This window comes from Heteronotia binoei, chromosome 17 (genome assembly GCF_032191835.1).
Source record: "Heteronotia binoei isolate CCM8104 ecotype False Entrance Well chromosome 17, APGP_CSIRO_Hbin_v1, whole genome shotgun sequence".
NCBI lineage: Eukaryota > Metazoa > Chordata > Lepidosauria > Squamata > Gekkonidae > Heteronotia > Heteronotia binoei.
In genome coordinates this window covers 56,369,085-56,393,976 of record NC_083239.1, presented here as the reverse complement: position 1 = coordinate 56,393,976, position 24,892 = coordinate 56,369,085, and the positions used below count along the sequence as shown (strand labels likewise).

The following is a 24,892-nucleotide window of genomic DNA, read 5'->3' as shown; positions in this document are numbered from 1 at the left end:
GGCAGAGGCCAGAGTTGCGCCAGAAGAGGGCCCTGAGTGACGCCACAGCAAGGAAGGATGAATGGCGTGACTTCTTGGAGGGCTGAGTCACCCTGGGCTCTGGCTCAGTTCGGGGGAGAGGCCAACCCCAAAGCGCCCAGCTGGGACACCTGAGGAGCACGGAGCACCACAGGAGCTACCCGAGAGACTTCCAGGTGAGTCCTCTCCTGCCCGGGGAGCAGCCCTGGGAGGCTATACCCTACTCCTGGCTGGGCTGAAAGGGTGGTGGGGGTGGTGGGGGGTCATCCTGCTCCCCGGGCTTTCTTGGGGCTGCCCAGAAGATGTTGGATTTGAGCTGGGCTGTTGCTGCTGCTGCTACCCCGCCCCCCCCATACCTGGCCCCGCTCCCTGGTTGGCCACCCCTTCCCACTTGGGATATAGCCCAGCATGTGGAGCATGGAGATGCTGGCAGGGGCGGCGGGCGGGCACGGGGTGGATCTCTGCACACCCTTCCCTGGCAAGCATCTTCCCCTGGCCTGGAGGAGGCTGTGGGGGAGAACGGATGGGGGGGCAGTGGGACCGGAGGCTTTTGAGGTGAGGGAAAAGGGCTAATGGGACAGACCCCTCTAGGTGCAGAGAAAGCAGGGGCTGATCTGGGTACCCCCTCCTCCGATCTGGGCCCTGGTTAGCGTTAGGCAGGGAGGCCACCAAAGGTTCCTGGGGTGCCATGCCCCCCACCCTTGTTCTGCTCCTGCCCGGCCTGGGTGGCCCCGCCTTCTCCACCTCCGCACGGTCAAGGCTTGGATGGGAGAGGGCAGAGGGGGCCCAGCAGGCTCTCTGGGCAGAGGCGACTCCCCCCCCCGCCTGGTCCTCAGAAGGCAGCAGTGGCTGGCGGGGGGGGGGGGGGAGACATCTCCCCCCTCCCTCTCTCAGAAGGCCAGGCCAGGGAGGGGACTGTGTCCCTGCTGCTGCTGGTAGGGTTGCCAATCCCCAGGTGGGGGCAGGGGATCCCCGGTTTGGAGGCCCTGCCCCCACTTCAGGGTCGTCAGAAAGCGGGGGGAGGGGAGGGAAATGTCTGCTGGGCACTCCGTTATTCCCTGTGGAGACTGATTCCCATAGAAAATAATGGAGAATTGATCTGCAGGTAACTGGGGCCAGGGGGACTGTTTTTTGAGGTAGAGGCACCACATTTTCTGTATAGCATCCAGTGCCTCTCCCCAAGACACACCCCCAAGTTTCAAAAGGATTGGACCAGGGGGTCCAATTCTATGAGCCCCCAAAGAAAGGGCTCCTATCCTTCATGATTTCCCATGGAAGGAAGGCATTGAAAAGGTGTGCTGTCCCTTTAAATGTGATGGCCAGAACTACCTTCGGAGTTTAATGATGCTTGTCACAGCCTTGATCTTGGCTCCACTCCCATGTCTCCTGGCTCCACCCCAAAGTTTCCTGGCTCCACCCCCATGTCTCCTGGCTCCACCCAAAGTCTCCTGGCTCCACCCCCATGTCTCCTGGCTCCACCCCATGTCTCCTGGCTCCACTCCCAAAGTATCCTGGCTCCACCCCAAAGTTTCCTGGCTCCACCCAAAGTCTCCTGGCTCCACCCCAATGTCTCCTGGCTCCACCCCCATGTCTCCTGGCTCCACTTCTAAAGTATCCTGGCTCCACCCCCATGTCTCCTGGCTCCACCCCCATGTCTCCTGGCTCCACTCCCATGTCTCCTGGCTCCACCCCAAAGTTTCCTGGCTCCACCCCCATGTCTCCTGGCTCCACCCCCAAAGTATCCTGGCTCCACCCCCATGTCTCCTGGCTCCACTCCCATGTCTCCTGGCTCCACCCCCATGTCTCCTGGCTCCACCCCCATGTCTCCTGGCTCCACTTCTAAAGTATCCTGGCTCCACCCCCATGTCTCCTGGCTCCACCCCAATGTCTCCTGGCTCCACCCCCAAAGTATCCTGGCTCCACCCCCATGTCTCCTGGCTCCACTCCCATGTCTCCTGGCTCCACCCCCATGTCTCCTGGCTCCACCCCCATGTCTCCTGGCTCCACTTCTAAAGTATCCTGGCTCCACCCCCATGTCTCCTGGCTCCACCCCAATGTCTCCTGGCTCCACCCCCATGTCTCCTGGCTCCACCCCCATGTCTCCTGGCTCCACTCCCATGTCTCCTGGCTCCACCCCAAAGTCTCCTGGCTCCACCCCCCATGTCTCCTGGCTCCACCCAAAGTATCCTGGCTCCACCCCCATGTCTCCTGGCTCCACTCCCAAAGTCTTCTGGTTCCACCCCCATGTCTCCTGGCTCCACCCAAAGTCTCCTGGCTCCACCCCTATGTCTCCTGGCTCCACCCCCAAGTCCCTGGCCTTGGCCTCCGTAGCTGCGGAGAAGCCTTGAAGCGGCGGCGGGGGCGGGGCCGGCCGGCCGGGCAGAGCAGCAGCAGCAGCAGCAGCAGGAGGCCGGAGGAGGCGGCGAGCGGGTGAGGCCTGGCGGGATCGGGGCCGCGGGGGGAGGCTGCAGAGCCTGGTCGCCCCCCCCCCCGGGTTTCCCTTTGCTTTGCACGCGAGGCGGCGGCGGCGGCGGGGGGCGAGGGAGGGACTTGCCCAGGGTTTCCCCGGCCTCTGACTCACTCCCCAGCCCCCGGGACAGAAGAGGGCCGCCTCTTGCTTGCCCGACGGGGCGGCCGCGTGAACCTGGGCGCATGTTGGGGGTCGGAAGTACAGGCTGCGGGGGGGGGGCAGGGAGGGGCCTTGTCTTTTCAGAGACCCACACGCGGGGCTCCGTGGGGCACTGAGGATGAAGCCCGTCTCTTGCTTTGGGGGCAGGCTGCAGTTCTCCAGTGGCCGCCCCCCCTGGACTGCTTGGGTGGCGGGGAGCTGGAGGGAACGATGCCCTGGGGTGCCCCCCCCCCCCGAGCCTTCCTGAGAATTCCTGCGGCCAGCCTGCTCAGCAGCGCCCCCCCCCCCCCCCCACTCCCCACAAGTGTGGGGCTCCGGGTTGCCAGACGCAAGCCAGGGAGGGTTCTTCCAGGCGCTCCCTGAGGCTCTGGTGGAGCTGCTCACGCGGCCCTCGTTTCCTGCAGGCGAGCCTGCCCTGCTTCCCAGTTCCTTGCACCGAAACCTGGTACAGGTGATGCAGCCTTCCTGACTCACCCCCTGGGAGTGGGCGGCGCCCTAGATCGCCCCTGCGGCCGGCCGGCCACCACGTATGTCGACTGCGCTGCCCATCCTCTGTTCTGTAACTTTCAAGGTTTAAAGGACTGCTGTATCAAGGATAAAGAAAGTTCAATAAAAATTGTTAATTGAAAAAAAGAAAAAGAAATGAAACATCCCCAGGTGGGTCATGGAAGGACCCAGAGTACACAAGGCTGTCTCCACTGGAACATTTAGGGCTGAGCGTGTTTGGCTTGTGGGCTGGCCATGCGGACCCCGAAGGCTGCTGGGAACGTGGCTGTCCTCTCCAGAGACACGGAAGGGGTGCGCGTGGGGCCCCTCTCTGCAGTGGACAGGCTCTGGTGAAGTCTTGCGAACACATCTGGTGACTTGCTGAGATGTTAGAGTGATTCTTCAGTGGAACAGGCTTCCTCCTTGGGAGGTGGTGGGCTCTCCTTCCTTGGAGGTTTTGAAGTAGAGGCTGGATGGCCACCTGACAGCAATGAAGATCCCGTGAATTTAGGGGGAGGTGTTTGCGCATTTCCTGCATTGTGCAGGGGGCTGGACTCAATGACCCTGGGAGTCCCTTCCAACTCTAGGATTCTAGAATTCTTTAGGAGGTGGTGGGCTGTCCTTCCTTGGAGGTTTTGAAGCAGAGGCTAGATGGCCATCTGACAGCAATGAAGATCCTGTGAATTTAGGGGGAGGTGTTTGTGAGTTTCCTGCATTGTGACTAGATGACCCCGGAGGTCCCTTCCAACTAGGATTCTAGGATACTTCAGGAGGTGGTAGGCTTTCCTTCCTTGCAGGTTTTTAACAGAGGCTAGATGGCCATCTGACAGCAATGAAGATCCTGTGAATTTAGGGGGAGGTATTTGTGAGTTTCCTGCCTTGTGCAGGGGGTTGGACTAGATGACCCTGGAAGTCCCTTCCAACTCTAGGATTCTATGATTCTTTAGGAGGTGGTGGGCTCTCCTTCCTTGGAGGTTTTGAAGCAGAGGCTAGATGGCCATCTGACAGCAATGGAGATTCCGTGAATTTAGGGGGAGGTGTTTGTGTGTTTCCTGCATTGTGCAGGGGTTTGGACTAGATGACCCTGGGGGTCCCTTCCAACTCTAGGATTCTAGAATTCTTCAGGAGGTGGTGGGCTGTCCTTCCTTGGAGGTTTTGAAGCAGAGGCTAGATGGCCATCTGACATCAGTGAAGATCCTGTGAATTTAGGGGGAGGGGTTTGTGAGTTTCCTGCATTGTGCAGGGGGTTGGACTAGATGACCCTGGAGGCCCCTTCCAGCTCTAGGATTCTATGTTGTGGCGGTTTCTGGGATTCTCCTTCGGGGGAGCAGGAGCTAAAGATAGATCTTTCTCCCCTGCTTTGAGGGCTTGGAGAACCAAAGGAGGTGCCCTCCAGGCAGCAAATCCCTTCTGAGCTCTTCCACCTCCGCACATCTGCTTCCGATTCTGAGCCTGTGATGCGATTCACAGTCCCTTGCTGTGCTGCGAGAGCAGGCAGACTTTGCTGGCTTTTGAAGAGTCTGGGTGAGCAGTCCTTGGAGACCCCGCACCTCTTTTCCTGGGTCTGGATGAGGCTCCGAAGGGGGGAGGCAGCCCACCCCCCAGCAGGCTCCCTCTCCCTGGCTGCAGGGCTGTGGGATGTCTTGCGTGTGGAGTCTGCTGTGGGCCGGGCCACACGGCAAGAGCAGCATTCCCCACCTTCTCCTGCTGCTTTCTCTGGATTCAGGACTGGCCTCGATCCGTGAGTGGTGCTGCACCCCTTAGCAGAGGGTGCTGGGATCCAGTTCAGTCAAGCATCCTGCCCCAACATCCTTCCCAAGAGTGTCCAAGAGCCCCTTTGTGGCTTCCTCATCTGGCCTGCTTTCCCACTCAGGTCTTCCAAGCTGTCCCTGCTGTTTCCCCATGTTGTTATTCTCAAGAGCCCTGCAAGGTAGGCTGGAAGGGGCCTAGCAGTTGCCCAAGCCCCCTTGGAGAGCCTGCGTGGAGGCGCCCTCCATCCAGCGGCCTGCCCCCGGCCAGGTTGGCAGGACATCCAGTGTGCAGTTGGCAAAAGGGCTGTGTGCTGTCTGGTTGCTCAGCCCCTAAAGAGGCAGAAGGAGGAATTACTCCATCTCAGGTTCTCTCAGGAGCTCCCAAACCCGGCTTCAGAGCCTGACCTCATCTCCGGCATGGGTGAAGAGGAGCAACAGTGAATGCTTCGGGGGTGTGCAGAGCGCATTCTCCCTGGTCACCAGATCACCCCAACTGGCATTCATGTGTGCTGTTTTTGTCCTACAGCCCCCCCCCCCCCAGCTCCTTCAGAGGCGTGCCAGGGTGTCGCCCAGCCTGGGGACAGTCAACCAGGTGTGGGGGCAGGGTCTAGTCATTATTTCCCTCTTGCATGTGGGGGCAGAATCACATTTGAGCAGAGCCTCTCAGCTTGAGCGGCTGGCCTTGTTTTCTCTTGTGTTCTCTTTCTCTCTCTCTCTGGTTTTGCTGTCATGGAAAATTACTTGCAAGATCCCCGGTTGCTTGGTAGTTTGCTGGCATCATCGCTGTACTCTTTTCTCCCCCCTCCCGCCTGCAAAAGGGAGGGGCAGCCCATGTGTTGTAAATATTATGGGGGGAGGAGGAAGGAAGCGCATAAAAGCCTGACGCAGGCACACGGCCAGAAGTTATTATGCGCACGTTTCCTCTGGCACGGACGTTGGGACCTCTGGATGGCCCAAGCCCTGGGGAAGCCATGAGAAAGCCAGACAGGAGTCCCGGCCGGGTGAGTACCTGTCCCCCTCGGCTTCCGCTGAGTCTGGCTTTTGCTTGGCTTGCCACGTGCAGGGGCAACACAGGGCCAAGGAAGAGGGTCACGAAAACAGTGGGGGGGGGGGGGCAGAGGTTTGGGCTGCTCTGTTTCATCAGTTTTGTGGGATGAGGGTACCTGGATCTTGGAGATCTCTCCCCCCCCCCACGTCCCTCTTAGAGCAAGGGCCACTGGGGGTGTGTGAAGGGGGGGGGATTTGTGGATTCCTTGCATTGTGCAAGGGGTTGGACTAGATGACCCTGGAGGTCTCTATGATTCCTTGTGTCAAGCATTGTTTAATCTCTCTTTTATTACCTGAATAAAACCAATATATTATAGAGATGTTACTAACGCTGAATTAAACCTGGGCACATCAAAGTAGAAAAGTAGAGACAGATCTTTCGCGCCTCTTTCGCTTTCACTAACAAATGCAGGAATTTGACTGCCTCCCTTTTCCTCCAGAGCTGTGCTGAGTGATGCGGGGAATGCACTCTGCTTGTGCTCAGAGGCCCTCTGTGTTGCATGGTGCTTCGCATGCTCCTGAGGTGAACTTGGGCACTGGAAGGCTGGTTGTGGGGCAGTTGTTGTGTCCCCAGCGAGGCCTGCATCTCTTGGGCTGGCAGTGTTATTTTCTCTCTCCACTACTTTCCAAGGGTGTGGCTTGGGGCTTTCGCTCCTCCCCCTCCTCTTTGTGTTGTGCAACCCAGTGTGCTTTTGTGCGGGAGGCACACGCAGGTTCCCGGAAAGCGACAGCAACCTGGCAGGTGGGTGGGGGGTGGAGAGAAGTGAGGCTGTTTACTAATGTGTGTGTACGTGCGTGTGTGCGGGGGGGGGGGGTGTCCTCATGGCTGTGCTGTAAGTGAGATGTGTGAAACTGGAGCCCTTCCCCAAGGGGAGGGGCAGGGGGAGGTCTCAGCCTCCTGCGAGCTGCCCTCCTTCTGGGAGGGAGGGGGCTTGGCAGTGGTTGCCCTGCAGAAAGAGGCACTCTGCACATGCTCTGGAGTCCTCGCCATTATTCACTGGCATGTTCTAAGGGTGAGCCTGACCCTGGAAACAGGTTCTGGAGCAGGTTGGCCCTGTTGGGTGTCCCTGGAGGCCCCTTTGCTCTGGAGAGGGCCCCTCTCCGCACAAGTTTCAACCTACAGCACGGGAGCAGCCTCTGCTCTCTGGCTGCGCTGCCCTGGGCGTGCCTCAGTGCCCCCTCTGGAGCGCCTCTGCCAAGGGCTTGGGTTGCGGCTGCTTGTTTACAAGGGGCAGGCGACACACTTGGCGCCCGCTGCTCTTGCTGACGCCCGCAGGAGGCTGCCCGGGAAATGCTGAGGTTTCGGGGGTTGCTGCTTCCCATGACACACTCCGCCCCCTCCTGCCCGCTCCTATGCCAAGTCCTGCTGCCGCTGCCACCACGATGGAGGGGGTTGGGAGGCAGGCTTTTTGAGGTGGGGGAAGAAGCACTCCACGTATGCTCAGGAGCACTGTCTCTTCGTTGGGGGTAGGCTGTGGCCCAGCCATCATGATGGGCTCCCCGGCACGGGGTGTGGGGGGGCTCCTTCGTGCTGCCGCCTCCTGCTCCTCTTCTCCATATGTCCAGTCAAAACGATGGTGTTTCGGAGCGTGCGCAGAGTGCTGCTCCTGCACCTTGGGAGACAAACGTTTTTACTTCCCAGCAGGCCTAGATGGCGGGGGAGGGAGTTGTCCTTTGCGGCAGCTTCAAAACCAACCTCAGCCCACAATGGGAACTCTGCCTCAGGCGCACCGCGGGGGTTTCAGTTTGGGGTTTTTGTGGCTCTTCCAGGGCTGACAGCCCTGACCACGGTGTGGCTGTGAGCCGGGGGGGGGGGGCTGCATCTGGGGTTAAGTGGGGGCAAACTCCTGAGGGGGGCTCTCCAGAACCACAACCCCTTTGGGCCTCCCCCACCCGTGAGCCTTCCACATACAGGAGAGCAGAGCTTTCTATGGGTGACCCCCAGCACTGGGGCAGGCTCGTCCCATATCTGACGAAGGGGCACTTTGACCCACTGAAGCTTGTGGCCTGGAAAACTCGCTGGTCCCTCAGGTGGACTCCTGGGCTCCAGTCCAGTGGCTCTTCCTTAGAATCCTAGAGCTGGAAGGGACCTCCAGGGTCATCTAGTCCAACCCCCTGCACAGTGCAGGAAACTCACAAACACCTCCCCCGAAATTCACAGGATCTTCATTGCTGTCCGATGGCCATCTATGTTGAAAAACCTCCAAGGAAGGAGAGCCCACCACCTCCTGAAGAATTCTAGAATCCTAGAATTGGAAGGGACCTCCAGGGTCATCTAGTCCAAACCCCTGCACAATGCAGGGAACTCACAAACACCTCCCCCGAAATTCACAGGATCTTCATTGCTGTCAGATGGCCATCTAGCGTCTGTTGAAAAACCTCCAAAGAAGGAGAGCCCACCACCTCCCGAGGAAGCCTGTTCCACTAAGGAATCGCTCGAACAGTCAGGAAGTTAGAATCATAGAGTTGGAAGGGACCTCCAGGGTCATCTAGTCCAACCCCCAGCATAGTGCAGGAAACTCACAAACCCCTCCCCCTAAATTCACAGGATCTTCATTGCTGTCAGATGGCTATCCAGCCTCTGTTGAAAAACCTCCAAGGAAGGAGAGCCCACTGCCTCCCAAGGAGGAAGCCTGTTCCACTGAGGAACCGCTCTAACGGTCAGGAAGTTCTTCCTAATGTGGAGCCAGAAACTCTTTTGATTTAATTTCAACCCTTTGGTTCTGGTCCTACCTTTTGGGGCCACAGAAAACAATTCCACCCCATCCTCTCTAGGGCAGCCCTTCACGGACTTGAAGATGGTTTCTCCTTCCTTGAGTTTCTCTTGTTCTTGCCGCCTTAGAGGGCAGCTCTAGATCTGGGTCTGATGCTGTGGTTTTAAGGCAGGGAGCTGTTTTTTCTACCCCGCTTTTCTTTCCCTTGAAGAGTCTGAGAGTAGCTTCCGGTTGCCTTTGAGTTGGGATTTTGTGAGCAGCCTCCAAAACCTTTGCAGAGAAGGAGACACCAAGAACTGGGGAACTTGGGGGGTGGCCGTGGGCAGGATCTGGCCCCAGAAGCCGTTGCTTCTGGCCCGTCCACATTTTTGGCCAAGGTGTGGTCGGTGTTTTGCTTCTTGGGTGTCAAAGACAATCCAGGCATCATCTGAGCCAGGATCTGCCGCTGGAGGCTCTTCTCGGTTGTGGAGGCGGAAAGAGGGCAAGAATGCTTCAGGGCAGGGTAGTAGTTAAGAGCATCAGATTAGGATCTGGAAGATCCAGGTTCGAATCCCCACTTGTGCGATGGAAGCTCACTGGGTGACCTTGGACCTGTTTCACACTCTCTGGGACTTTTCACACTTACCAGTGGAAACTGGAAGGGAATCGGTATTGTGCCACTCTGGAGTAATCCAGAATAGGGATGGGAGTTTCAGACACTTCTGGTAGGGTTTCATGCCTGAAGCGAGCCATTTCACACTGGTCTGATTTTATCTTGCTTCCGGGAGCACCAGCTGTTTTCGCGCCCTTTTTTGCTAGGATTCTTCAGGAGGTGGTGGGCTCTCCTTCCTTGGAGGTTTTGCAACAGAGGCTAGATGGCCATTTCTAGCCTCTTTTTTGCCAGCAGACGCACGATCTCCGGCTTGTTTTTTTGGGGAAGAGCCCGGGCTAAGAGCACTATGACAACATATCAAAACAGAAAATCTCAATGGAGCCGGTTTGGTGTAGTGGTTAAGTGTGCGGACTCTTATCTGGGAGAACTGGGTTTGATTCCTGACTCCTCCACTTGCACCTGCTGGCATGGCCTTGGGTCAGCCATAGCTCTGGCAGAGATTGTTCTTGAAAGGGCAGCTGTTGTGAGAGCCCTCTCCAGCCCCACCCACCTCACAGGGTGTCTGTTGTGGGGGAGGAAGGTAAAGGAGATTGTGAGCCGCTCTGAGACTCTTCGGAGTGGAGGGCGGGATATAAATCCAATATCATCATCATCATCATCATCATCATCATCATCATCATCATCATCATCATCATCATCATCATCATCATCATCATCATCATCATCATCATCATCATCATCATCATCTTCTTCTTCTTCTTCTTCTTCTTCTTCTTCTTCTTCTTCTTCTTCTTCTTCTTCTTCTTCTTCTTCTTCTTCTTCTTCTTCTTCTTCTTCTTCTTCTTCTTCTTCTTCTTCTTCTTCTTCTTCTTCTTCTTCTTCTTCTTCTTCTTCTTCTTCTTCTTCTTCTTCTTCTTCTTCTTCTTCTTCTTCTTCTTCTTCTTCTTCTTCTTCTTCTTCTTCTTCTTCTTCTTCTTCTTCTTCTTCTTCTTCTTCTTCTTCTTCTTCTTCTTCTTCTTCTTCTTCTTCTTCTTCTTCTTCTTCTTCTTCTTCTTCTTCCCCCCTCTCTTGCTGTGTGATGTTTTCATGCGCAATTGTGCAGTCGCTTGTGCTTCAGCCCGACATCTGCCGGCCCCTCCTCAGGGCTGCTGCTCTGGTTTCCTGGTGTGTGGAAAGGTGACCGACTCCACTCCCCTCCCCCCAACATTACTGTCTGGATTCCTCCCCTCCCCCCACCTCTCACCACCCCTTTCCTCCCTTTGCTTTGCAGGTGAAGCCGTGGAGGAGGCTGAAGAACATGGTCCATTGGTCTCCCTGCGTCGTGTCCTTCCGGAAACGCTACCCCTGGGTGCAGCTTGCTGGCCATGCAGGTGACTGTGGGGGCGGAGAAGAGGGCCCGCCTGTTCTGGATGGGGGCTGCACAAAGGGCCTGCTTCAGTGCTGTGGTTGGTGCCTGCAGCCAGATCACCTCCCGTCCCAGAAGGGAACCTTTTCTCTGGGAGAGTGGCTAGCAGCGGCTGACCTTGAAGGCTCCTGGAGCCGAAATGAGAACTGCTGGCTGGCTGGGCGGCAGGCTTTCGCTGTCCAAGATCAAACGTGGCTTCCCCTCTTTTGCACCCATCCCCAGCCCTTCTCAGTGCCTGGATATTCTGCATGGAACCTGGGAGAAACGGCAAGGGTGTATTCTGCCTCTCCCTGCAACCCCACCAGAAGCTGCCGTCTGGCTTTTCCTTTGGCGTCTTGGACCAAACTGTTCAGTTGCTCCATACTCCTTTCCTGTTGGTCAGCCTACTGATGTGGTCCATGGCAGCGTTCCCTCTCAGCTGAGTTAGTGTGAGCCAGCTCACAGGTTTTTAGCCTCCAGCTCACACATTTTTTTTGTCTTAGCTCAGGAAGGATGACCCCAGAGCCCACTAATATATGCAGGAGCTCACAACTTTAATGCCAGCAGCTCACAAAGTAGACGTTTTGCTCACAAGATTCTGCAGCTTAGAGGGAACTGATCCTTGGGGGTTCCAGGGGCTGCGTAATCACACCCAGAGTCCAGGAAGCCCCGTGGCGCAGAATGTTAAAGCTGCAGTATTGCAGTCCTAAGCTCTGCTCACGACCTGAGTTTGATCCCCGGTGGAAGCAGGGGTTTCAGGTAGCTGGCTCCAGGTTGACTCAGCCTTCCATCCTTCCGAGGTCGGTCAAATGAGTCCCCAGCTTGCTGGGGGGAAAGTGTAAAAGACTGGGGAAGGCAGTGGCAAACCACCCCGTAAAAAGTCTGCCGTGAAAACGTTGTGAAAGCAACGTCACCCCAGAGTCGGAAACGACTGGTACTTGCACAGGGGACTACCTTTACCTTTAAGAGCCCCGTGGTGCAGAGTGGTAAAGCTGCAGTACTGCAGTCCTAAGCTCTGCTCATGACCTGAGTTCGATCCCCTCTAGAAGCTGGGTTTTCAGGTAGCCAGCTCGAGGTTGACTCAGCCTTCCATCCTTCCGAGGTCGGTCAAATGAGTCCCCAGCTTGCTGGGGGGAAAGCGTAGAAGACTGGGGAAGGCAAGGGCAAACCATCCTGTAAAAAGTCTGCCGTGGAAATGTTGTGAAAGCGACGTCACCCCAGAGTCGGAAGCGACTGGTGCTTGCACAGGGGACCTTTCCTTTCCCTTTCCAGTGCAGGAAAAGAAGGCGAGGGTCACGGGAAGCCTACTGGCTCTTTACCTTTGCTTCTCTCTGCAGGCAACTTCAAGGCCGGGGACTTTGGGCGCATCCTGAAGAAGTTTTGTCCCAATGAGCAGCAGTGTTTGGAGCACCTGGCCTCTGACGCCCTGCAGCCCTACGTGCCTGCCTATTACGGCCTGGTGGAGCACAACGGGGAGACCTACATCCAAATGGAGGACCTCCTCTCTGGCTTTGACGCCCCGTCCATCATGGACTGCAAAATGGGAGTCAGGTGAGCCCCGGAGGCTGTGAGCCAGGAAGCCGTGGGAGGGCATGGAGTCTGTGCTGCCCTGAGGCCTGACACTGCGCTCCTCTCTCCACAGGACGTACCTAGAAGAGGAGCTGGAGAAAGCGCGGAAGCAGCCCTGTCCGCGCAGGGACATGTATGACAAGATGGTGGCTGTGGACCCCGCTGCCCCCTCCCCGGAGGAGCATGAACAGCGTGCCGTCCTGAAGCCCCGCTACATGCAGTGGAGGGAGACCCTTAGCTCCACCACCACCCTCGGGTTCCGGATCGAGGGCATCAAGGTAAGGCAGGTGGTGGAAAGCAGGGGCTCAGTGGAGAGCAGCCACTTGGCACTCAGAAGGTCCCAGGTTCGATCCCCGACATCTTTTCTGCCTGAGGCCCTGGACAGCAGCTGTCAGTCTGAGGAGACAAAACTGACTTGGAGGGACCAGAGAGGGTCTGGGTCAGTGGAAGGCATCTTGGTGTATGTTTATGTTTTGGGGGAGGCCCTGGCTCAGGGGGAGAGCCTCTGCTTGGCCCACGGAAGGCCCCACGTTCAGCCCCCAACATCTCCAGTTGAAAGGACCAGGCAGGAGAAGATGAGGAAGACCCTGGAGAGCGGCTGCCGGTCTGAGAAGGCAAGACTGCTTCATGTGTGTTCACGTGAACAGGGTTTGAGTCCAGTCAGGCATCTTTAAGGCCAACAAGGTTTAACTCTAGGTAGAAGTTTTCATGTGCATGCACTCCTCTTCAGGTATCTGTGTTCATAGAGAGGGGGGTCTCCTTGGACATGGAGTTGCTTTAACACTCCTCCCCCCCCAAAAAAACCTCCCAGTGTTGCTCTCTGTTCATTGTGATGGGGCCTGGGATAAAGTCGGGGTGTGTTGGAAGATGCCCCCCCCCTCCCAATTCCCTGCTTTTGCTGCATTCTGGGGCAAACTGTCTGTTGCCCTCCGTGCATGACCCACCGACCGGGTCTCTGTTCTCCCCAGAAAGCCAACGGGGCCTGCAGCACCAGCTTCAAGAAGACCCGGCAGCCGGAGCAAGTGGTCCAGGCCATCTGGGACTTTGTGGACCGTGACCGGCGCATTCTGGTGAGGAACAGGAGGCAGTGGGGGATGCCGCTGTGTGAAGGGGGGGGGTGCCTTGGGGCAGTCCCCCCCAGTGCTTGCATGTGGGGGGCCTGGAAAGGGTAGGCTTAGAGATGTAAAATTTCTGGAAATTTTAAAGCTCGGGAAAAAACCCAGTTTTTTTCGGAAAAATTGAAAAAAAAATGCTACATTAGCCCTTCTTTTTTCTTTTCCAGACTGAAAGTCATTCTGTTACTTTAGGAACATAAAATTTGACTATGGGCAATTTTACTTAGCATGAAATTCACAACTAGCTTATTAAAAATATAGTGTATCCAAACAATTATTACAAACAGAATTGACTTTTTAAATAATAATTATTTGAAATTGTAACAAATGGAGCAACAATCTCCTGAACTGTTTACTATTTGAACACTTTGTCTTAAAATAAGTTTATTCATCATGTTAAAATAAAACGTTCCATAATAATTTTTTCCTTTTCTTTTTTTAAATTTTTCCAATTTTCCGGAAAAAAACAAAAGAGGCTTCAGGAAAAAAACAGAGAAAACCTGTTTTTTTCCCGAATTTTTCCAGTTTTTTTCCGGGCCTTCACATCTCTAGGCAGGCTGCATTCCTGAGGCCTCTTTTCTTGGCTCTGGGAGTTTCTCCACCTTGACTGGCAGGGGGCCCCTCCCCACTGCTGTCTGACTCCCCGCCCCCACAGTGGTGCATTTGCAGTCAGTTTGTTGTGGGCAGTACTGAGCGCAAGCAATTGTGGAGGAGGCGCTTCCCGTGCCAGGAGTGTGCAGCTTCCTAACCTTCTTTCCTGTCTCTGCAGACCAGCTACATGGGACGGCTGAAGGACGTGAGGCTGGCTCTGGAGCAGTCGGACTTCTTCAAGGCCCATGAGGTGGGTTTGCACGGGTACCTCGGGGGGCTGCCAGCTCTGGTTCTCTGGCTCAGTGGCGCACTCCCCCAACCCCAGCTCCCTCCCAGGAAGCCCGCCTCATCTCTCCGCCTGACCACGTTTCCTCCCTGGCTTGCAGGTGGTGGGCAGCTCCCTTCTCTTTGTCCACGACCACACGGGACTGGCTCGCGTCTGGATGATCGACTTCGGCAAGACGGTGCCTCTGCCTGCAAAACAGACACTGACCCACCGGCTGCCCTGGGTGGAAGGGAACCGCGAGGACGGCTACCTGTGGGGCTTGGACAATCTCATTGCTGTCCTGGAGAAGATGCTGAGCGAGTGAACTCTGACGAGAGACCAGCCGTTCAGCCACTCTCTCCTCGGGCAGCTGGAAAGCAGGGTGGCACTGCTCCGCCCCCGTGGCCCCCTCCCTTAATTTATTCAGCCAGATATGCTAGCACTGCGCGGAGGCGGAACCAGGAAGAGCCCACTGGCAGGTGGGCGAAAACGTCTGAAAAGGGAGCTGGTCCGGCCCAGCCAGAGTTACTGTACCTCTTAAAGTTATTTATTGTAGGAGAAAGGGTAGTGTTGCCCCCCCACCCTTTGCTGTGGGTCTGTGTCTCCCCCCCAAGTTGCTATGGTGTGGGGAGAAAGCACTTCCAACGACTTGGCTTGTGGGTGCCTGCCAGGAATCAGGCGATCGACCCCCTGGGCCTGGGAGCAGCCAGGACTGCGCTCCTCCCCCTGGTCAGGCTGCCTGTTTGAGCCCCCAGCCACAGGGATGGGCCCTCTCTGGTCTGGATTGCAGACCCCTCCCCCCGCCTTCCTCCCCTCCTCTAATAAGGGGCTCCAAGAGCAGCTGGGGGTGTGAGGGACCACTGAGACCTCAACCCCTTGCCAAAGTGCTTGTCTGTGGGGCTGAACTGGCAAAGGATTCCATGAGGAGCAATCTGTGGGACGGGGGGGTTGGAGGGCTTGCTTTAAATGCTGGAGGGTGGGGGTGGGGGAGCTGTTCTGGCCCTCTAGTGAAGAGCTCAGGGTCCTCCTAATTGCTTTGTAAGTGTTGATACTTAAAACATTGTTAAAGGGACAAGACTCAGGTGCTCTCGGCTGACGTTTTCTTTCTTGCTTGTCTGTGGGTTGGGGGGGGGGCGGGCATAAGAACATAAGAGAAGCTGGGTTGGATCAGGCCAATGGCCCCTCCAGTCCAACGTTCTGTCACACAGTGGCCAAAAACATATATATACACACACACACACTGTGGCTAATAGCCACTGATGGACCTCTGCTCCATATTTTTATCCAATCCTCTCTTAAAGCTGGCTGTGCTTGTGGCCGCCACCATCTCCTGTGGCAGTGAATTCCACATGTTAATCACCCTTTGGGTAAAGAAGGACTTCCTTTTATCCGTTCTAACCGGACTGCTCAGCAATTTCATTGAAGGCCCACGAGTTCTCGTATTGTGAGAAAGGGAGAAAAGTACTTCTTTCTCTACTTTCTCCATCCCATGCAGAGCTGCCTTTTGTCCCATCCCCATAACTTGTTCTGTGTGACTCTCAGTGCACATGGGCATTCGCTGGCTCCAGGGAACAGGCTTCCGCCTGCATATTGTGAAAAAATGTGGCCGAATCCAACTTCAGGTTCTGGGAGCCACTGGACAAAACGCCCTCCCCAGCCTCTGTGCCTTGTGTGTGCAGGCGACCCATGCCTGCCTCTGCCCTGGAGAGTCTCTCCCCTCCAAGACCTGGCCAGGAAGTCAGGAAGCAGTTTATTCCAGGCCAGAGTGACCTGGGATCCTGGAGGCTTCCTGGCCATTTTCATGGCATGGAGCAGCAGGGGTCACTGGGGGTGCAGGAGGGGAAGTATTGGTGAATTTCCTGCACTGTGCGGGGGGTTGGACTAGATGACCCTGGAGGTCCCTTCCAACTCTATGATTCCTGACACTTAGAGCGGTTCCTCAGTGGAACAGGCTTCCTCCTTGGGAGGTGGTGGGCTCTCCTTCCTTGGAGGTTTTTCAACAGAGGCTGGATGGCCATCTGACAGCAAAGAAGATCCTGTGACTTTAGGGGGAGGTGTTTGTGAGTTTCCTGCATTCTGCAGGGGGTTGGACTACATAACCCTGGAGGTCCCTTCCAGCTCTACGATTCTATGCTTTAACTGGGCTCCCCTTCCTTGGAGGTTTTTAAACAGAGGCTGGATGGCCATCTGACAGCAATGAAGATCCTGTGAATGTAGGGGGAGGGGTTTGTGAGTTTCCTGCATTGCGCAGGGGGTTGGACTGGATGACCCTGGAAGTCCCTTCCAACTCTAGGATTCTATGACCCCGGCTGCTGGACATGGGCCTCTGGCAGTGTTCCTAGGGCAGGAACGGGCACTGGCGCATTGGCCTCATCGATGGCGTGGAGGAAAGATGCACTATGGCACAGCAGCGGTGGCTCTGCAACACTTCCCCAAATTGCCAGAAGCTGCTCCTCCCCCCGCCCGGGCCAGATCTAGCGGGGGGTACCGAATTGGATATGGAGTCCATTCTCTTCTATGGGCCCATAAGGCGGTGCCATTTCTTAATTTTGCCTCTCCCTCAAAAGAAATGTAGATCCTGTCCTGTCCCCAAGCGCAGGTCTGCCTCTTCCGCCCAGTGGCAGCTGCCGGTCAGTCTCCAAAGACACCCCTCAGTTTCCCCGGCCCCTCCCTCCAGCCACAAGGGCCCCTTCTCCAAGCAGCAATTCGCCCATCAGAAGGCTGGCATTCTGTTGCCACAGGCCTGTGTGCCACCCAAGGGCAACGCCCCTGTCTTGGCATCTGCGATGCCTGCCAGAGCACTGCTTTGGCTCTGTTCTCCCCAGGAATGCAGAGCCCGGCTTGGACTTCCAAGGGAGTGTCTGACGCGCGCCCCACCCCATCCCACCCTCTGCTCCCCGTCTGCCATCAGCGGCACCAGCCAGGAGCCTCCCCGAGGCATGTGGGGCCGTGCCCTTCCTCCGCTGGGATGGAGTGGAGTGGAAAGAGCAGGCAGGAGCGGCCTTTGCCAAGGCGGGCTCCTCCGTCCCCCGAAAGGAAGGCCAGGGACCCAAAAGACGACCACGCTGGCAGTTTTATTCAGAGGCTCCAGAGAACCATACAGGCAGTTCGGGTCGGAGAGAGGGAGCAGTTTGCTGCTGCGTGCAAAAAATTATGCTGTCCTGTTTTCAGACGGGCAGGGAAGCCCAGCGGGTCAGACTAGGGGGTTTAAGTCCACATCATACCATCGATGGTCTTTGTGAAGATACAGCAGGGGGGAGGGGGGCACATGATCCGGGTGACATTCAGCCCCTGTTGGGGATCGTGGCCCGCCAGCCTGATCTGTTCCTCTGCTGCTCTGGCGACCGCTGCCCCCGGCTCTCTCCCAGCCAGAACTGCTTCTAGGGGGGCAGGGGATGCAGCAGCACAGCCTGCCCACACAGCCCCTCCCGCACGCCCCCCGCAGGCACGACGTAGACCTTGCCATCTCCCGCCCGCCTGGGACTGAAGTCGGTCAGCTGGGCGTTGCTTTCCTGCACCTGCCGGTAGTTCCACAGCTGGTAGCGGCTGCTCTTGCCCTGCTTGGAAAGCAAGTATGTCTCCACCACGGCCCCCAGGGAGACCAGGCCACACGGAGGGGTGGCATGGAAAAGCCCGGGCAGCTCCTTGTCTTCCTGGCAGGCTGGCACTTGGGAGTCTCCCTTCAGGCCAAGCAGAGCTCCTGCAGGGAAGAAGGAATCACAAAACCACTGAGTTGGGAGGCGCCCTAGAGGCCATCTAGTCCCACCCCCTGCTCAAGGCAGGATCAGCCCAGGGCGTCCCTGACGAGTGTCCAGCCGCTGCTTCAAGACTGCCAGGGAGCAGGAGCTCACCACCTCCCTTGCTAACTGCTCCCCTGTTGAACAGCTCTGACGGCATAAACATTTCCCCCAATATCCAGCCAGCACTTTCCCTTTCCACCCTTAATTTGAGCCCCCGATTGTGAGTCCTCTCCTCTGCTGCCCACAAGAACAGTTCCCTGTGCTCCTCTAAGGGGCAGCCCTTCAGAGACTTTGTGAAATAGCCTGCCTTTCCACATCAATTTGCCCAAGGTAGCTCCCAATTCCATCAATTTGTCATAAAAAGCGACCACAAAATTAACAGCAGCCATTCGTGGCAAACGCAAAGCTGACAGCAACAGAGAAAAGAAACATCGGGCAAGGAAGGCCTTGAGTGTCTATCTGGTACCTCAGGGGCCGTGATGGTCAAAAGGTGCTGCACCTCTCCCAGGGGATTATTTAGGGGTGCCACAGGCAAAAAGGTCCTGCAACTGCCAGCAAGTGCTCAATTTCTGATGTTGGGGCCCTACATGCTAAAGGCAACGGGGCAGGATTGTGGGCCCTAGTCCCAGCAGGTTCTAACATTAGAACTTGAGGCCAGACCCTGAACCGACCGCAGAAACAGCCTGGGAATAAAGTCTGGGCACTCAGTGCATTGTGAAAGCATCCGGAAGTGCTGAAGCCAAACCCTCGCCTGTGGGACAATGACGCAATGATTAGCTCAGCAAAAGAGGATGACTCATCTGCAGGTGGAGGGCAAACATCCTGGAAACTCGTCATCATGAATGAATGGTCTCTGCATCCGGCTAAAGGCTGTGCTGGGCGAGAGGGAGATGGAAACAGATTCCCCTGGCTCTGACTCCCCTCCTCATGAACACCGCCTCATTCTGAATCAGGTCCTTGGTCCGTTAAGGCCAGACTTGTCTGCTCAGACGGGCAGCTGCTCTCCAGCATCTCAGGCAGAGAAAGGTCTTTCCCCTCCCAGCAAGCGGGCTTCTCTCTACTCCCCTGGGGAGCGCCCAAGACCCTCCAGCCCTGGAAGCTGCTGCCCCCTTGTGGGCAGACGTAGCCAATGCGTCCCTTGCCAGTCACATTCCCCAGGCCTTAATAGCTGTCCTGGCACAGTGTTAAAGCTGCAGTACTGCAGTCCTAAGCTCTGTTCACGACCTGAGTTAGATCCCCGGCAGAAGCTGGTTCAGGTAGCCGGCTCCAGGTTGACTCAGCCTTCCATCCTTCCGAGGTCGGTAAAATGAGTCCCCAGCTTGCTGGGGGGAAGCGTAGGTGTCTGCGGAAGGCAATGGCAAACCACCCCTTAAAAGTCTGCGGTGAAAACGTGAAAGCAACGACACCCCAGAGTCGGACACGACTGGTGCTTGCACAGGGGACCTTTCCTTTCCTGCTGCCCAGGCTGTGGTTCCAAGAGGGGTGGCTTCACTGCGGAACAAGAACACTGCAGGGAGTGAAGCTGCCAGCAGCTGGCAGGAAGGTGGGAGGATGTGGAGGGAACTTTACTGAATCTTTGTTCCTGGGGAAAACATCTAGGCACAGAGCAGATTTAGCCTTTCTTTCTTTCTTCCTTCCTCCCTCCCTCCCGTGTCTCGGCCAGCCCCACATACCTGAGACAACAGCCCAGTGAGCCTTGTAGCCACGACGGAGGCAGGGTTCGTGGTTCGAATCTTCATCATATCTGGGCCAGGTGTTAAGGTCTGGCTGGGAACTGCTCTGCCCCACAACAGCGTAATAGAGAGGGCTGCAGTGCAAAGACAGATGGTTCCTTCCTCTTCCTCAAGAGGGCAGGGCAGGCTGGCTCTCACCCCAACTTCAGGCGCCACTCAAATAAGTGCACACAAAAAACCCATTCAGGATTTCCCAGATTCTGATATATTGAACTCCCCCCAAAACCCAAATTCCAGTACCATGGTATTTGGATTCAGGGGTTTTTTTCCAGACCCCCCCCCCCCTTTTTTTGCTCCATTATACCCTATAGGACCATTATAGTCAACGAGAACTCTATCTGGGTAGGCATATGAAGCTGCCTTATACTGAATCAGACCCTCGGTCCATCAAAGTCAGTATTGTCTACTCAGACTGGCAGCGGCTCTCCAGGGTCTCAAGCTGAGGTTTTTCACTCCTACTTGCCTGGACCCTTTTTTAGTGGAGATGCTGGGGATTGAATCTGGGACCTTCTGCTTACCAAGCAGATGCTCTACCACTGAGCTACCATCCCTCCAGGGATCCAGGGGTCTGTCTTCTGAGGTAGAAGCAATAAATTTTCAGTGTGGTTGCTACTCCTCAAAAGTCCCCCCCCCAGCTTCAAAGAGTTTTGACCAGGAGGTCCAATGGAGCCCCCAGCCTCCATTTTTTCAAATAGTGTGTGTGTTGCGGGGGGGGGGGGGGGGAAACAGCAAAAGAAAAATCTGATGTCAAACCAGAGAGTCTCTGCAGGAGAAACTGAAGGTGTGTGTGTGTGGGGGGGGTTTCCAAGCCCTGAAGACCCAGTGCACGTACAGAGTGCCCAGCAGAACCAGTGCAACTGTGGCAATGCCTGCTCAACAAATCCAAGCTAAGGGGGGAGGAGTGCAGACCCAACACAGCCAGCTGAGAACTAGTACATGTACATAGTGCCCAGCAGAACCAGGGCATGTATAGAGTACCTTCGCTGTTTCCAGTGGAGGAAAAAAGAACGCATTTAAGGGAAGACACTGGGTTTTGCTGGGCACTGGTCTGTTGCACTGGTACTGCTCAGCACTCTGTACATGCACTGGCTGTGCAGGGCTTGGAACCCCACTTGCTTGGATTCGTTGAGCTGGCATCACCACAATGGCACTGGTTCCACTGGGCACTCTCCACATACGCTGGTTGTGCTAGGCTTGCAAATGCCCCCCCCCCCCCACCGTTTGGATTTGTTGAGCTGGGATTGCCAGAGTGGCACTGGTTCTGCAAAAATGCCCCCCCCCAGCCTTCAGTTTCTACTGCAGAGACTCTCTGGTTTGACATCAGTACTTGCTTTTTTGCCTCCATTGGAAATAAGGGAGGATGGGAACCCATAGAATTGTACCCCCTGGTCCAATCTTTTTGGAATTTAAGGGTCTTTTGAGGAGAGACACCAGAAGCTACACTGGAAATGTGGTGCCTCTACCTTTAAAAAAGAAAGCCCCCCCTTACCAACAGATAGATTCCCCATTATAGCCTATGGGGAACGCTTACTATAATAGTTTCCATGGGGACAGCCGGGGTGGTCTGAAGCAACAAAGCAAAGCAGTAGACCAGTGCACCTTTAAGACCAACTAAGTTTTATTCAGAATGTTCTAAGGCCTGATGAAGTCTGCTTAGAGCATAGGAAAGCTCACATTCTGAATAAAATTTAGTTGGTCTTAAAGGTGCTCCTTGTCTGCTGCTTTGCTATAATGGTTTCCAAAGACTATAATGGAGCCAAAGGCATTTAAAGGTGTTGTGGTCTCTTTAAACGTCGTCTTGAAGCTGCGGCTTCACCCATAATGGTGTTTAAAGGGCACACACCCTCTTGATACTTCATAGCCCAAAAACACACTCCTCTCTACGTTCAGCTGAAGGAATAGCAAATAAATACCAGTAAGGTATTTCCCAGCTATTTTTGCGCCCACACCCACACGGCAGGATACGGTATCAGCACAGGGAGGCCAGCAAAGAGATGCTGAAGGATCCTCTCGCGGTTTTGTCCCTCCAGGCCTCCAGAGAGCAGCTCTGTTCGGCAGGGGAATACTTCCTGAGCAAGCCTGGCCATGTCCGCAGCTGGAGGGGGTGAAGGCGGAGTCGGGGGGAGGCAGCAGCTAGCTAGATTCCCCCTGCCTCACACAGGAGGGTGCAGCCAGCCAGAACACACGCACACTCTGCCCCCCAGCCCCAGATCCACCCAGGCAGGACTGAGGAGTCCCATTTGCTCCTTGAAGATTTGGTCTCTTTGCCCCCCATTTCCCCTTCACTACCAACCTGAAAACATTTCCCCTTGGGCAGTATAACCTCTCTCCAAAGCCACCTGTACCACTTCCTCCAGGGAAACTGCCTTGGGTGGGTGTAGGAGGGCTCCCGCCATCCACAGAGCCACCAGGCCACACCTGGAGAGGCGAGAAAGTCCAGAAAGGTCAAGTGGCTCCTAGCTTTTCATATTTTAGAAATTTCCAAAAAGGGGGAAGAAGCTTGGCAAAACTGAATATCCCCATCCTCTGTCCATGACAACCTTGTTCCCCCACCCATTTCCGTTAAGTTAGAATGTGAATGGTTGTCAGGTGACTCCCACCCAAGATCCAGTGCAAAGAGGATTCTTGGGGACTGAAGGAGGTCAGGCTCAAAGCACATGTCAGGGAAGAAACACCACTGTGAGAAGGGATTTAAATATAGCAGCAATAACCTCTTCATCTTCAATTGTGGCCCCAATTCTCTTAACTGTCCTCTGCTACCATTTTGTTGGGAAATGCATGTAAAATTCAGAGGTGTGGCGATAGCAATAATTGGAGACGAGACTTAAGCTTAACAAAAGAAATAAAAACATCAGGAAAAGGTACTTCGGATAAAAGAAATAAAACTTAGCTTGCTAGCATGGCCACATGGCTACAATTAACAACCCTTTGTTAGCTGGTTCTTTTCCCCAGAGAACTTTGCGCCAGGAAGAAGAGCTATTTATCTCGCATATGAGATCAAAGGAGTTTCAGGCACAAGGTGCAAATGATCAATACTGTGTTTACATGTTTTCCAGGCTTAGAAGAGTCAGTATTAATTGGGTTTAGTCTACAATACATTACTTTTCTTTTAGGTAAACAAAACAGTTTATAATGGCTGGAATATAAATAACTTGTATTCCCATACTTTCTCATATAGTCCCCAGCATCTCTTTGTAACTTTAAATATTTAGAAACTTCCTTTAAAAAAAAAAAAGCTATCTTTACAATGCTGATGTCTGTGCTTGATTCCAAGGTGGGTGCCCCTCAGGAAACCTCATGCTCTGCCCTTCCTAGGGTTCAGGGCACAGAGCTGGGTGCCATTTCCTTCTCTACCACGCCCTCACTGCGTGGCCTCTTGGACAAGCCATGCACTTGTGTTTTTTTGCCTAGCTGACTGCAGAGAGCTGTTTTGAGGACCACATGCTGTGCTCTGAGTTCGTGGAGAAAGAGGAACAATATATAAAGGGACGAGCCAGGTTCGCAGCCCCACTTGGCCATGGCAGCTCACTGAGTGGCAGTCACTCAGTCTAACCAACCTCATCAGGTTGTTGTGGGGGTAATGCAAAAGGACAACCACAGAACCCAGAACTCTCTGGAAAATGAGCAGGGTGAAAACGTAAGAAACAGAAGAGGAGGAAGGAGGGTTTCCCCCCCCTTTCCTATTTGCCTGTATTGGCTAGCAACACATACAAGAAAAGCTAGCAGACTTATTCTGAAAATCATGCCATGTAGTCACTACTCAATACTGCGCAGAGCCCTTTTACAGTAATGAAGGAAACGGATACTCACTGGGGGCCCTCCTGAATTAAAGAAGGCACAGGATGGTTGAAGAGGAGCCACTTGAAATGCTCGCTGAAGCTGGAAGAGAGGAGAGTCCCATGAGAGCCATTGAAGGGCTCAGCCCAGCGTTTCATGCACTTTCTCCTTCTGCATAATTGACAGGATGCTGAGTGTCTTATATCCCAGGGGCCCTTAAACTGAGTGACTGAAAGAACTGAGATGGGGAGGGGGGAGGAAAGGGAGGTATTCCTTGCATTACAGGAAATATAAAAGGTGGTGGTGTGGAAATGGAGGTATGCAAAGAGAAAATAGAACACCACTCAGAAGATGCTGTCAGCAGAATGGCCCTAATCCATTAGGAGAAGAGAAAGCTGCCATTAGAAAGCCTTTTGAATGCAGCAGGAGCAGGTAAAACATCTGTATAACTGCAGCTCTCTCCAAGCAAACACCAAATAAACCCAGAGACAGGAAACACAGCAAAGAAAACTGATTCAGGTGGGTGGCTGTGCTGGTCTGAAGCAGCAGAACACAGTTTAAATCCAGTGGCACCTTTAAGACCTACCAAGTTTAATTCTGGGCAGAAGCTTTTGCACACAAAAAGGTTATGCCTAAACTTTGTTGGTCGTAAAGGTGCCACTGGGCTCAAACTGCAGCGAAGAAAACTGTTATTCATAAGCTTCCAAGCTACACCGCACTCCTCTTCAGTGGAAAGTGTTCAGAGCAAAACCACCAAACGTTTCAGACCAGTTGGGATATTTGTGGGGACACCGCCGCAGCAGGTGGGTTGAAGGGGGGTCCTCTCCCCGGCCCGCCCCCTGGCGGCAGCGCGAGGCAAGGGCTGGTGGGCGTCCCGTGACGTCACGGCAGGCCGCCCAATGGCGCCGCACCTGGCTCTCCTGCGCCTCAGCAGCTCCCGCACGTCGTCCTCGGCGCCACGGCCGCCCTGCTCCAGCGCCGCCTTCAGCAGCTGAGCCCCGCCGGGCCGGGCGGGGGGCGGCGGAGGGGGCGGGGGCGGCGGAGGGGGCGGGGCCTCCAGCGACATCCCGGGGGGTCGGAGGTCACGTGCTCTCGCTTTGGGGGCCAGGGGGCTCCATTCTGGGCCGCCCGGAAGGTCGAAGGTCAAAGGCCCAGGTGAAAGGTCACACTTCCGCCTGTGAAGGCCAGGGAAAGCTTCTCATTGGCTGCCCTCGCCGGCGCTAGAAAAGGGTCCCCTTTCAGGAAATCACGTTGAGCGGAAGTTCGCCTCCCGTCCATCCCACCTTTTCTGGGGTGGGCAGTTTTCCGAGGCAGACCAATAAGGCGCTGCGTCCGCGAGAGCGGCAGCTCCTCCGTCCAATCTCCTTTCAAGCCGCGGCGGGCAACGGCCCGGCTGCCCAATCCGCACTCTCGGCTCACCGCTGCGAAGCAAGAAAGAAGGAGCGGCGCAGTGATTGGTCAGAGCGTTCGGCGGAGGAAGG

The 24,892-nt window shown here is 55.4% G+C and overlaps 3 protein-coding genes across 3 annotated transcripts in view; 1 reads left to right on the top strand and 2 right to left on the bottom strand.

Annotated features, from left to right (window-relative positions):
- Positions 1–24,892, bottom strand: part of LOC132586353 (cytochrome P450 2G1-like) — a 520,878-nt gene that overhangs the window by 112,061 nt on the left and 383,925 nt on the right. The gene's annotated exons all lie outside the window — the stretch shown is intronic.
- Positions 5,729–15,244, top strand: ITPKC (inositol-trisphosphate 3-kinase C). The gene is made up of 7 exons (XM_060258360.1): positions 5,729–5,885; positions 10,508–10,607; positions 11,959–12,172; positions 12,264–12,468; positions 13,159–13,260; positions 14,075–14,146; positions 14,283–15,244. The coding sequence occupies exons 1-7, from the start codon at positions 5,793–5,795 to the stop codon at positions 14,484–14,486; spliced, it is 990 nt and encodes a 329-aa protein (XP_060114343.1). The 5' UTR covers positions 5,729–5,792; the 3' UTR covers positions 14,487–15,244.
- ACTMAP (actin maturation protease) lies at positions 17,217–24,477 on the bottom strand. The gene is made up of 6 exons (XM_060257932.1): positions 24,323–24,477; positions 23,445–23,513; positions 21,928–22,052; positions 21,600–21,729; positions 19,575–19,645; positions 17,217–17,861 (listed from the first exon to the last, which is right to left on the bottom strand). The coding sequence occupies exons 1-6, from the start codon at positions 24,475–24,477 to the stop codon at positions 17,542–17,544; spliced, it is 870 nt and encodes a 289-aa protein (XP_060113915.1). The 3' UTR covers positions 17,217–17,541.